Here is a 12,377-nt window from a genome sequence, read left to right as displayed (position 1 = left end):
TGGCTCAATGCATAGGGCACTGGCCTAACAAGCCAGTTACTGTATGTTCGAGCCCCGATCTGAAAGGATTTTTAGCACCAGTCATACAATGATTCCTGTACGCTATGAATCGGTTGCGAAGTCGTTTGAAACCGAAGGTAAAATTCCTCAAAAGGTATGTGATACCAATAGGCAGTGTTGGTGATTGCCGAAAATTTGACAGAAGCTGCTATATTGCTATCTATATTGTATACAACATTTTCAATCCGGTAGAAGATGCTACAAGAGCTCGAGTCTCTCCGTGAGCCGTGAGAGAATTTTGCTACATTTCTTCGCTCCACTTCATACTCTGAGTATTTCGACGCCAACATTTCATAAGGTCACATAACCAATGAGAGTTTCTCTTTGTTTACTTTCTCTTTTGTTAATATCTCCCTAATTTTCACGTGTACTTACAAAATGTTCTGATAGAATGAAAGATAATATGCCCATTTTTCTAACAGTACCTAATATGTAACGAACGTTGGTATAATAACGCAGATATAGCCAGAAGAGAAAGTAAACAAAGAGAATCTGTCAATTGTTTTAAGGCCCTTTTGAAATGTTGACGTCGATATCACGCCGTTAAAAAAAATTACATTCTGATAACGATCGTTGCTGTGTGTAATTTCCCAAGAGAGAATCGCAAGTTGACAATTATCGCAGAAAATCGAAACGATGATTCAACTTGATGATTCTCATACTAGGTTGCAACAATTCAAAACCCTTGTGTGGAGCATTTACAGACATTTTCATAAACACAACTTATAAAAAGGTTATATGCACCTAAGACAAGACCTGACAACTGGCTTCTTATTCTTCCTTTCGAATCATCCTTCTCGTCATTTTCGCCCTGTTGAATAAATACCAACGTATCGGCTACAGTGTAGCCATATTTACCGATTTTTGAATAATTTTATGCTAAGAAAAAAATATTTAATTTAAATTTTTATACTCGGTTTTTGATTTGCAATAAACATGAAAAATGTTTTGGTGAAAGCATTTTTTTTATTATACATTAATGCTTAAAAACAATTAAGTTTTTATGACAAAACACGAAATATCTCATGTTGAACTCAAAATCGATTCCATTGTTGACGTATTACCGGATCTTTCGGAAACCGGAAAAAGTCAAGTTTGGATAGAATGCTTAATGCGACCACAGTGTGGAACACAACAGTTCATTCTTCTCGTAAAACTAAACACACTTTCGAGTTTACACTAATTTAACAAATCTTTTTAGCTTACACTTTGATTCACTATAAAGAAAAACGGCTTGATGCTGATTTTAATTACACAGTGCTGCTACTATAAACATTTATTACAAATGAGACTGAAAAAAAGTGAAACATCCTCTGAAAATTTTCATTTTCATTGGTGAGCTAATATTATACATTTTAATAAACTTGTTTTCTGGTTTTCTTTATACTTGGCAGCATTGCTCGCGTACCCTGCAAAAGTTGTTTCTTTTGACAATGTACGGGTAGCAACATCAAAATCAGCCAATCAGAAACTGGTCCATTTTGGAACAAAAGCAGCCCCCCAGTTGTCAGGTCTTGTCTTAGATATGCACATAGTTAGAATAAGCGGCAATAGTAAAATGATTCTATCGCAATTATCAACTGCCTGTATATAATCGGATCGCGAAACGAGAATAAGCGACCGTTTGTTGATTCACAGAGGATCCCCACAGCAGCGTGCTAACCTTTGATTCTCAGAAATTTCATCTAGAGAAATTCTCTCTCGCACTGGTGTCGATTCTATGTTAAATGAGCCATGCCGGGTTTTTGTTGTTGCGATGATATCCGTCTCTCTTTGATGGCACTGATTCAATCGTGTGAAGAGTTGCCAGTGAACGTTCTTTGATACGATAAAAGCCATCCTTGCCAATAGGGTTATCACCTAGGGTGTATTTCTCGCTCGGGAGCCACTTTATGTGGGAAAGAATTCGGTTACTGAAGTTGGCTGATAAATCAATTTGAACAGAGTGTAATACCAATACTGTGCTTTAACCTTTGTACTTTTTAGAATATCTAATCAAAAAATAATTGTGGAACATTATACGTACTTTAAGAAACTATTACACCATATCATTCGATCTTTATTTGCCATCTAAGTAGGGACCTAGTTTTTGGATATTCAACGATGCGTGGAAATTCTCATTTTTTTTCAAACTTGAACAAAATTAGAAACTTTCTTAGTGTATAAACTAACATAACTTTTTCAATTTGTAAACAGTTATGTCAAGTTAATAAGAATTCTTCTTTATTTTACATCGTCGCACAATGACGGTTTGAAATTTTAAACACACTTCACGTTATAATACCGATGCGTACTCTTTTTGCATTTTTATTTTGTATGACGGTTTGAAAATTTTGACACTAATCGCCATATAATTTCGGAACCGGAAATCAGATCGGGATAAAATTGCGCAGTATTTTTTAAGACAATGAGAGCTTTAACTTGAATCAAGATTTGTGAAAATCGGTTTGACGATTACTGAGAAATCGAAGTTAGTTCTGTTTATGGAACATTCCTTCACTATTATCGGTGCTTTCGGAAACGGAAACCGGGGACTAGTAGTACCATATATCCACTGACTAACAAGTTCTGCCCACTAGATGAATTTAACAGTTAGTTTTATAGAAAATTGCACCTCGTTTCACCATCGCTTGTGAAAACAATACTAATGTAATTACTTTTTGCCTTTCTCTATATTTTCTCTTATCGTGCTGTAATATCGGAACCGGAAGTCGAATCTGGATAAACCCTTCGGGTGTTTTATAAGAATTTCAGGACCTTTTATTTGCATCTTATTTGGTTAAATTGATTGAGAATTTTCCGAGAAAATTGAGTGCGCATTTTCTCATAGATTTGCCCATGAAGGTAATAACTCCGAACCGGGAAGTCGGATAAAGATGAAATTCAATAGCAAGCTATGGGACCACAAGACTTTTCGTTTGAATCTGAGTTTGTGACAATCGGTTCAGCCATCTCTGAGAAAAGTGAGTGAATTTTTTTCCCTTTTTTGGTGTATGTCACCCTGAAATTCCGGAACCGGCTCGGATAGTAGATGATAAACGACCTTTACCTTTATTTTCTGAAATATCAGAGACTCGGATGACTCGCATAGCTGATGTCTAAGCTCGACTCCTCTGGTAGAAGGAAAAAGTTTAGATGTGAGAAGCCTTCTGCTTACTTATGTCGTTTTCGTTTGATGCCAAACCTAACCCAGTTTCCACTCTAACTGCTGTCAAACCGTTTGTTTGAATCCAATTTTGAACCTAGTTTCAACGTTGTTGAACTGAAAATGGAATCAGTTTCGAGCCTGGTTTTTATATCAGGTTTGCTCAAACCCCCGTTGCTAAGTGCGAAATCAACACAGTTTCGTGAAAAGTGTTTGTTTGATGAAACTACGCTGGGTCAGTTTCAGTATTTTCAAGCGAAAACGACATTAGATTACTCTTGTCATGTCCCACGTGTCTTCACTTTATCTTTATCTTTATCTTGCTATTCTTTGAGTACTACGGCTCTGCAATTTTCATATTCTTTCTCCGCTCACATTCTCTAATTAGTTTGATATCGTAGAAAATCGAAAAAACAAAAAGCATTGTATTTTTAAAAATGGTCGAATATGCACTGAAAATCATTTTTACCTATTTTGAAGGAGAAATCACTCATTGTAATAAATTGGGTAAACTTACATTTACCAAAATTTTGCGGTTATCACTCGTTATCTGAAATTGGGGAGATGCACTTTAATTCATTTAGGGGTTAGCCAAATTTTGTGCTAGGGCACATTTTATTATTTTTACGTTTCGTCTTTGACTCATCAGTGCAAAGCAGTTCAAATTGAACTGCTAAGTGCTAAACTCGGCAGTTCAATTTGAACCGCTAAGCAGACGGAAAGTTTCTACTACTTACAGAACACTTTTTGTTTTGCAACGGAGTGCAATGTCTTTTCTGCCATGACGAACAAAAACGTGTTTTCAACTATTTCTGGCCGATGCAGGTTTGGTCATTTAGGGGTTAGTCAAATTTTGTGCTAGGGCACTTTAATTGATTTTGGGTAGGTTTTGACCCAAAATTAAGTAGCGGCTAGTAGGAGTGTATATTAATAATAAGTTAATCTTCCAACACATAGATTCCATGATTGACCCACATGTGTAGCTCGGACTGAATTCCGAATCAAATGCTATCAAAATGACATGTGAAATTCAGTATGAAATTCGAATCAATGCAGACTCCAGTGCAACAACCGATTCCGAATGAATTTCGCCTCCAACAGATTGGTTAGAAAATCTATCCGAATTGAGTGAGGAAAAGCGAACTGAATTGTCAATTCGTTTCCTTTTTCTTATTCTTTTCCGATTTTGTACGTTTTCGTGCTGATTTTTAGTTAGATAAAGTGTTGTAATATGTCCCCCATAAGAAAACATTGAGATATTTCTAAATGTACTGACACATTTTCTTCGAGAATGTAGGTATTTTTTTGCAATACGCCTGAGGAACATAATTTTCAATGATTTCGGTAGAAGTGATGAGAATTGATTGATACAAAAACATTTTCCGAAACGACCACATTCTCAGTTTTTTCGCTTGCCGTTGGCATTTCGCTCGACAGCAATGATACAATATGCCCCTGGAAATGTCGATATAGAAGAAAAGCAGATAAAGAAGATATTCTTTGCATCAGAAATCATTTGCATAATCAATTAATTACAATTGGAAATCAACATTTTTCATCCTCCCGTCGCTACATTTTGTTTCAATAACCGTTATAAATCTTTAAAACAATATTTTAACTCGAAGCATACTGTTGAATCAAAGGTGGGACATAATATCCGTAGAGTGACTGTTATGAGAAAATTCTTATATCAAAGAAATGGTTTCGTTCCTTTTGATTTTTATACTGTAAATATTAACATTAGCACTGCTAAAAGTTAATTACTTAGTAGCCAAAGACCATAAGACGTTTTACATGGTTAAAATGCTTGTTTAGTCGAAGCAAAACCTTACATCGAAAAGATGCACAATGGTATATTCAGTTTTTCATATTTTCCTGCACACGTAAACTGCCAAAATTGCATAGGGGCTGTCCATAAAAGACGTCACGCTTTTTTGACGATTTTTGACTCCCCATCCCCCCTTTGTCATAAATTGTCACAGAAGCAAAGTCCCCCCACCCCCCTATGTCACATGTCACGAAATCAAAATAAATAAAATTCATCTCAATATGTATGACAAACCATACAAATATGAGGGAAAAATCGATTTATTACATGCTGTCATTAGATTAAAAAATATCCCTAAAACTACAAAATCATCGAAATTATTTTATTAATATCAACTATATAAATTAAGTATTTGGTTGGAATTGATGAAACATTTAAATCATCTGTTTTATTCCTCCTAGGGGTACACAGATATATTATTGTTTTAGGTAAAGAATAATGTTCCCTTAGTGTAGCATACCGGGCTGAGAAAATAACGACCAAAACCTCATCAAAACGAGATTACTGCCGGAGATTCTTTTCATGATCAGTTGATCAGTGAATTTTACATCACATCGATCAATATCGGTACTGATCTTCCGTCACACAATGGGTAGTGATTTTGAGCTAAAATGATTCTTGATTTATGTAAGTTCAATCATTGGATGATTCGATAAGCTTTGATGTTGGTGGAGGAAAATCACATATGATCAAGATAAGACATGACATGATCTACGTCTGAAATCGTTGATCTCCCGCCCTTTTTCAAACGGAGTACAATTGAATAAACTGCATCAGAATCAGATAAGAGAAATTCTTATGATATACTATTATCAATGCTAGAAAATCAAATTACTGAAAAAATTGTCAGTGCATAACTTAAGTTAAACCGTTTGAAAGCTTTTTTTTACTCATATTAGGCAAAATTTATTAATGTCGCTAATTTACTCGCTCCTCCTCCTCCTCCTATCACAACAGAAATGATTTCCTGCATCACTCATTTCCGAATTTACAAGAAGAAGCTTTTACATCAACAAATACACGTTTTTCTATAGAATGCAAACGTTTATTGTGGAGATTTTTTTCAGGAAATAGGCAAAACAGTAATATAATTAGGTATTTCAAAAATGTGCTCATTGAAAATATTGGACATCACATTCCAAAAACCTCCCCGTCTCCCCCCTGTCACAAAAGGTCACGTTTTATGAAACACCCCCATCCCCCTTGCGGCGTGACGTCTTTTATGGACAGCCCCATAGAAGAAAGATCTTAGGAAAAGATAGTGTTTGTGATACAATTTTGGCTTAGAAAGGTCTAGAGTACTTAAAAAGGGAAGGGGGCATTTTGGTCAGCAGGGTCGCTTTATAATACTTCCCCTAACAGACAGGACATGTAAATAGAATTCTTCTGTCATTTTAACGGTCATTTTGAATATTCGTTTTGTTGGGACAGTACTCGCATATGTCGCATGATGGCGCTACGTTACCATATCAAATACATCCAGTCTGTTATCTAGACTGTGTTTATTTTTTTATTTACCAACAGAGTTGCCATTCATAGAGAATTTTCTGTAATGAACTAATTTGTATACGTCCATGAGATTTTCAAGCAGGATACATATTTAATATATATATGACAGCTACACTGTAAGAATAAATGAAAATTACGCTTTACGTAAATTCAAGCATGCCGTAATTTCTTCGGTGATTACATAATATTACATCTATTAACATGTAAAAATGAATTTTGCGTCCATATCGGTTAAAGCTTCAGTTAAATTAACTGGGAAATTAATGATATGACTTATCTTTACATGCTTTGAATTGTGAATGTAAGTGAATCGCGACGCTCCCTTTATGTGCATATATAAGGAAGTAAATTTTTCTAAGTGTGTATGTATATATGCGTTCATGAGAAGTAGTTCTACTGAAAAACGTTGAGAAAAATAAATGGTTACCTTCAAACATCGCTAAAAAAAGTTATATATATTATCAACGTAATCCCATAATTTGTTTTGACGATTCATTTTCGCATATCTGGGTTGATTTTCAGAAGGCTTACGAGCAAGTGACAGTTTTTCTTTGTTTACTTTCTTTTTCGATTATTGAGATGTGGCCATCTAGGGGTTAACCTATTTTGTGCATGGGGCACATTACCGCTTTTTATACTTTATGTTTCGTTTTCGATTCCTCAGTACATAACAGTTTATGTTGCCATGTTTCTGCAATACACAGAACACTTTTTCTGTTTGCACCGAAGTGCAACGTCTTAATTGTCGTGCCGAACTGCCTAGCGGTTTATGTTGAACTGCTTGGTAACATAACAGTTCAACACAAACTGTTATGTACTGACGAGTCGAAGATGAAACATAAAGTATTGTGATATGGTTCTGAGGATTTTCTTGTATTTCACAATTCTGCTTGTAAGTCGAAAGTTTCGGATAACAGTTTATGCAAAGAGTTGAGTGATAAACGTGGAAACCGCTTGATAATTAAGTCGAATATTTACTTACTCCAATTTAAACCAACCACGAGCTGATACAAAACTCACTCTAAAAGCGAATACAGAGTTGTCTGGTTCTATCCTATCCTTCACTATTTGAAACACCTGCCATATGGAATGTATGTAAAATTACTCCATTTTCGCTGAAGCAGAGTGCAACAAAATTTTATGGGTATATGAAATAATTTCACTTATTTTTAAAACCAACAATTGCATAACAATAATAGAATTCATATATCATTCATACACGAAACCGAAAAACTACCCAGTTTAAAGTATTTTTAAACGGAACATTCAATTATCGAATTATAGGTAAAAAGACTCTAAGTAAGTTTTATCAACCCAATATTAAGTCAACTGTTAAGTTTAACTAACTTAATTTCAGGTTCACTTATTTCGTTTTCGTCTAAAAAACTGAATCTGACCTTAAACACTTTTCACGAAACTGTGTTGAGCTCGCACTTAGCAACGGGCAAACCCGATATAAGAATCAGGTTCAAAACTGACTCGAATTTCAGCTGCATAACGTTGAAACTAGGTACGAAACTTACTTCGAACAAACGGTTTGATAGCAGTTAGGGTGGAAACTGGGTTAGGTCAAGTAAAAACGACATTAATTTCTGGTCGTCGTCGTCGTCACCGGCGGAGTGGTTTGGCTTTCGATGTATGCATTTGAACGCAAATTGTAAATTAGTACCAACAAAAACCATGAGAAACAATGCGCATTTTTCTACCGAAATCAGTGAATATGGTTGTTGTGGTAGTAATTTATCCTATCGAATTTCAGAAATCGAAATAGGTAGTGAATCGGGAATTCGCTTATTCTATTTTGTAATAATTTCAGCCTTGAACGGGTAAAGAATAGAAAAACACAGACAGGTTTTGCTTCCTGGAATTCCAATTGTCTCACCAACCTTTGTCACATGAATTTCAACGGTTTCGAATTTTCATTTTGTATGAATTTCGAAACATAAATAATCGTGTATAATCAATAACACATTAAATACCTGAACCACGTGTGTCATTGAAATAATATTTTTCCCGTGATAAATGTATACTGATAAATGAACATTTGATCCTTTTTCAACAAAATAAATTCCCGGACAGTACTACAATCATTTTCGATCAGTATTGGTTTTTGCTGTTCAGATGCTGGAGATTAGTTTCGACACACTGCAGGACCGTTGATTGAGTCTTCAATCGTTGCGGTACAGAACAGACACTTTAACCTTGCCGCATTCCTTCGAAGCCTTCGGCAGACTGCCGACACTATTCAACAGGTTGTTCGTATTCCATACAATCCTGCGAAGTTCATCCGGGTAATAACATTCGTAATGCGCAAACTCGTTCATCATTGAACGAGACCGACCAGAGAATTCATTCTCCCCGATCGTGTTATCTATAGAGTAATCGATTCATTTATCTTTTATTATTTTTACATTCTGCAGATGCGATTGAAAAATTGATCCCCGCATCTATCTGCGTTAGTAGATTATGTTCTAGAGAATCAAATACTTCTATTTGAGGTCTCTTCGCAGCGAACATGTGCTACATTAGGTCCTTCAAAACTATCAAATCTTGTTAATCATATTTCCATCGTAATCTGTTCATTGCTATATCGGCTACAAGAAATTCTAGTGCCAGTTGTTTGTTTTCATACATTGGAACTTTTTTTACGTTGTGGAATAACACGTGCGTGCTCCGTTAACAAGGTATGTCAATTTGGAAATAGCAATAATCCATTGAAGTAATTAGCACCAGCTCAACTAATTTGAAGCAGTTTGAAGTAGTTGACATTCGAATATTTTGATTGTGGATTTTCAGAATCTAATTAGATGTCGTGATGACTGATTCACTGGAATGAGCTAAAGTCATTATTAACAAATATTTGGCGGGAATTTAAATGTAATAAGTGCAATATGGTAAGTGTTAAATACGGATCAGGTTCATTTCGCGAAATGCCATTTCGCCGAAAAGGTCATTTCGCCAAAATTCATTTTGCCGAAAGCCATTCCGCCGAAAGCCATTTCGTCGAATTCTTCGATATCAAGACTTATCGCGATTAGAATTGATTTTAAAGAAAGGCAAATGAAAAATGATTATGTTTACTCCCGCTTTGTTGACCTACAACTACCGCATTCTTCCGGCTTTGACCATCTTATGGATGCAGGGTTTGCTGTAGAGTGCAACGAGCTCGTGGTTCATTCTTCGCTGCCACACGCCGTTCTCCTGCACACCGCCGAAGATCGTCATTAGCACGCGTCGCTCGAAAACTCCAAGTGCTTGCAGGTCCTCCTCGAGCATGATCCATGCTTCGTGTCCGTAGAGGATCACCGGTCTTATAAGCGTTTTGTACATGGTACATTTCGTGTGGAGACCGTAGTAGGCACGACTTCCACTGATGATGCGTCTTCGTATTTCACGACTCACATTGTTGTCAGCCGTTAGTAAGGATCCGAGGTAAACAAATTCTTCCACTACCTCGAAGGTATCCCCGTCTATCGTGACATTACTTCCTAGACGAATCCTGTCGTGCTGTGTACTTTGTTTTCGGCGCATTCATCACCAGTCCAACCTTTGCTGCTTCGCGTTTCAGGCGTGTGTACAACTCTGCCATCGTTCCAAAGTTTCTCGCGATAATGTCCGTGTCATCCGCAAAGCACACAAATTGACTGGATTTTGTGAAAATCGTACCCAACTGTTACGCCCGGCTCGTCGCATTACTCCTTATAAGACGATGTTGCATAGTAGGCATGAGAGTCCGTCACCTTGTCGCAGTCCCCGGCGAGATCCGAATGAATTGGATAGTTCTCCCGAGACCCTTACGCAGTTCTGCACATCGTCGCTTTGATCATTCTAGTCAGCTTCCCAGGAAAGCCGTTTTCGTCCATAATTTTCCATAGCTCTATGCGATCGATACTATCGTATGCCACCTTGAAGTCGATGAACAGGGGGTAATTTGCCCCATTCACAACGTCCCAACGCACCTGGACCTGGTATTCACGGTATTTTTGGAAGATTTGCCGCACGGTGAAGATCTGGTCCGTTGTCGATCGGCCATCGACGAAGCCGGCTTGATGACTTCGCACGAACTCATTCGTTTTAGGTGATAGACGAAGGAAGATGATCTGGGATAGCACTTTGTAGGCGGCATTCAGAATTGCGATCGCTCGGAAGTTCTCGCATTCCAAATGGTCGCCTTTCTTGTGAATGGGGCAAATTACCCCCTCCTTCCACTCCTCCGGTAGCTGTTCGGTTTCCCAGATTCTGACTATTGATCGGTGCAAACACGTAGCCAACTTTTCTGGGCCCATCTTGATGAGTTCAGCTGCGATGCCATCCTTACCAGCTGCTTTGTTGGTTTTGAGCTGGTGCATGGCATCCTTAACTTCCCTCAGTGTGGGAGCAGGATCATTTCCGTCTCCTGCTGCACTGACGTAGTCGTTTCCTCCGTCATCTTGAACCCCCATGTCTACGTTCTCCGGGTCGTTCAGGTGCTTATCGAAGTGCTGCTTCCACATTTTAATCACCTCCCGTTCATCCGTTAAGAGGCTCCCGTCCTTATCCCTGCACATTTCGGCTCGCGGCACAGGGTCGTTGCGGGATTTGTTGAGCTTCTTGTAGAATTTCCGTGTTTCTTGAGAGCGGTACAGCAGTTCCATTTCCTCGCACTCCGCTTCTTCCAGGTGGCGTTTTTCTCCCGAAAAATGCGGGTCTACTTCTGGTTGTATCGTTCCACGTTCTGCCGGGTTCCATGCTGCAGCATTACCGCCCGCGCTGCGTTCTTCTCCTCCAAAATCACTCTGCACTCTTCGTCGAACCATTCGTTCTGTCGACTTCGTTCCACGTACCCGACGGTGCACTCGGCTGCGTTGTTTATGGCTGCTTTTACTGTACTCCAGCAATACTGCTGCCACATCGAGCTCGCCCTCGTCTGGCAACGCAGCCTCAAGATTCTGCGCGTATGCTGAGGCCACATCCGGTTTCTTTAAACGCTCTATGTTGTACCGTGGCGGTAGTTGGTACCGTGCATTGTTGATGACGGAGAGTTTTAGGCGCAGTTTCACCATCACCAGATAATGGTCAGAGTCGACGTTAGCGCCGCGATAGGTCCTGACGTCGATAATGTCGAAGAAGTGCCTTCCATTAATCAGAACGTGGTCGATTTGCGATTCCGTCTGCGGTGGTGATCTCCGGATGTAACGATAAAGGAGGCTATGTTGGAAGAAGGTGCTACGAATGGCCATGTTCTTGAAGGCGCCAAAATCGATGAGTCGTAAGCCGTTTTCGTTTGTCAGCTGGTGGGTGCTGAACTTTCCAATCGTCGATCTCAATTCCTCCTCCTGGCCTACCTGAACGTTTAGATCTCCTATGATGATCTTGACGTCGTTGCTTGGGCAACAGTCGTACTCACGTTCGAGCTGCGCGTAAAATGCGTCTTTGTCATCATCAATGTTTCCGAAGTGAGGGTTGTGCACGTTGATTATGCTAAAGTTGAAGAAACGGCCCTTGATCCTAAACTTGCACATTCTTGCGTCGATCGGCCACCAACCGATCACGCGCCTCTGCATATCACCCATTACGATGTTCCCAGCTTACGTGTATTGTCGTAGCTCTGGGAGATCATCTGGGAGTTGGACAGGATCTATGGTGCTAACGTTTAAAGGTGATCACCTTTAAACGTTAGCACCATAGATCCTGTCCAACACACCTCGAACGGCAATACGATGCCGAACCCGCTGTCCTTCAGTAGATCGGCGAGTATGCGGGTGCTCCCGAAGAAGTTAAGAGATCGGGATCCACGTACTGAGCTTCCAATCGCAAGTCCTTTTTCGTCGCAGGGGTCATTGCCATTGGTCTCGA

At 38.8% G+C, this 12,377-nt stretch overlaps 1 protein-coding gene across 1 annotated transcript; it reads right to left on the bottom strand.

Moving 5' to 3' along the window:
• Positions 1-10,336: 10,336 nt before the first annotated feature.
• On the bottom strand, positions 10,337-12,094 carry LOC131425900 (uncharacterized). Its single transcript, XM_058588181.1, has one exon. It carries the CDS (start codon positions 12,092-12,094, stop codon positions 10,337-10,339), a length of 1,758 nt encoding a protein of 585 aa, XP_058444164.1.
• Between the last annotated feature and the right edge of the window lie 283 nt (positions 12,095-12,377).

Source organism: Malaya genurostris, chromosome 1 (assembly GCF_030247185.1).
Source record: "Malaya genurostris strain Urasoe2022 chromosome 1, Malgen_1.1, whole genome shotgun sequence".
Classification (NCBI taxonomy): Eukaryota; Metazoa; Arthropoda; class Insecta; order Diptera; family Culicidae; genus Malaya; species Malaya genurostris.
Note: the sequence above shows the minus strand (reverse complement) of the source record. Positions and strands in the feature narration are given on the sequence as shown.

Excerpts from the sequence above, each read along its gene's own strand:
- LOC131425900 (XM_058588181.1), bottom strand. The coding sequence starts at position 12,094 with ATGGGTGATATGCAGAGGCGCGTGATCGGTTGGTGGCCGATCGACGCA.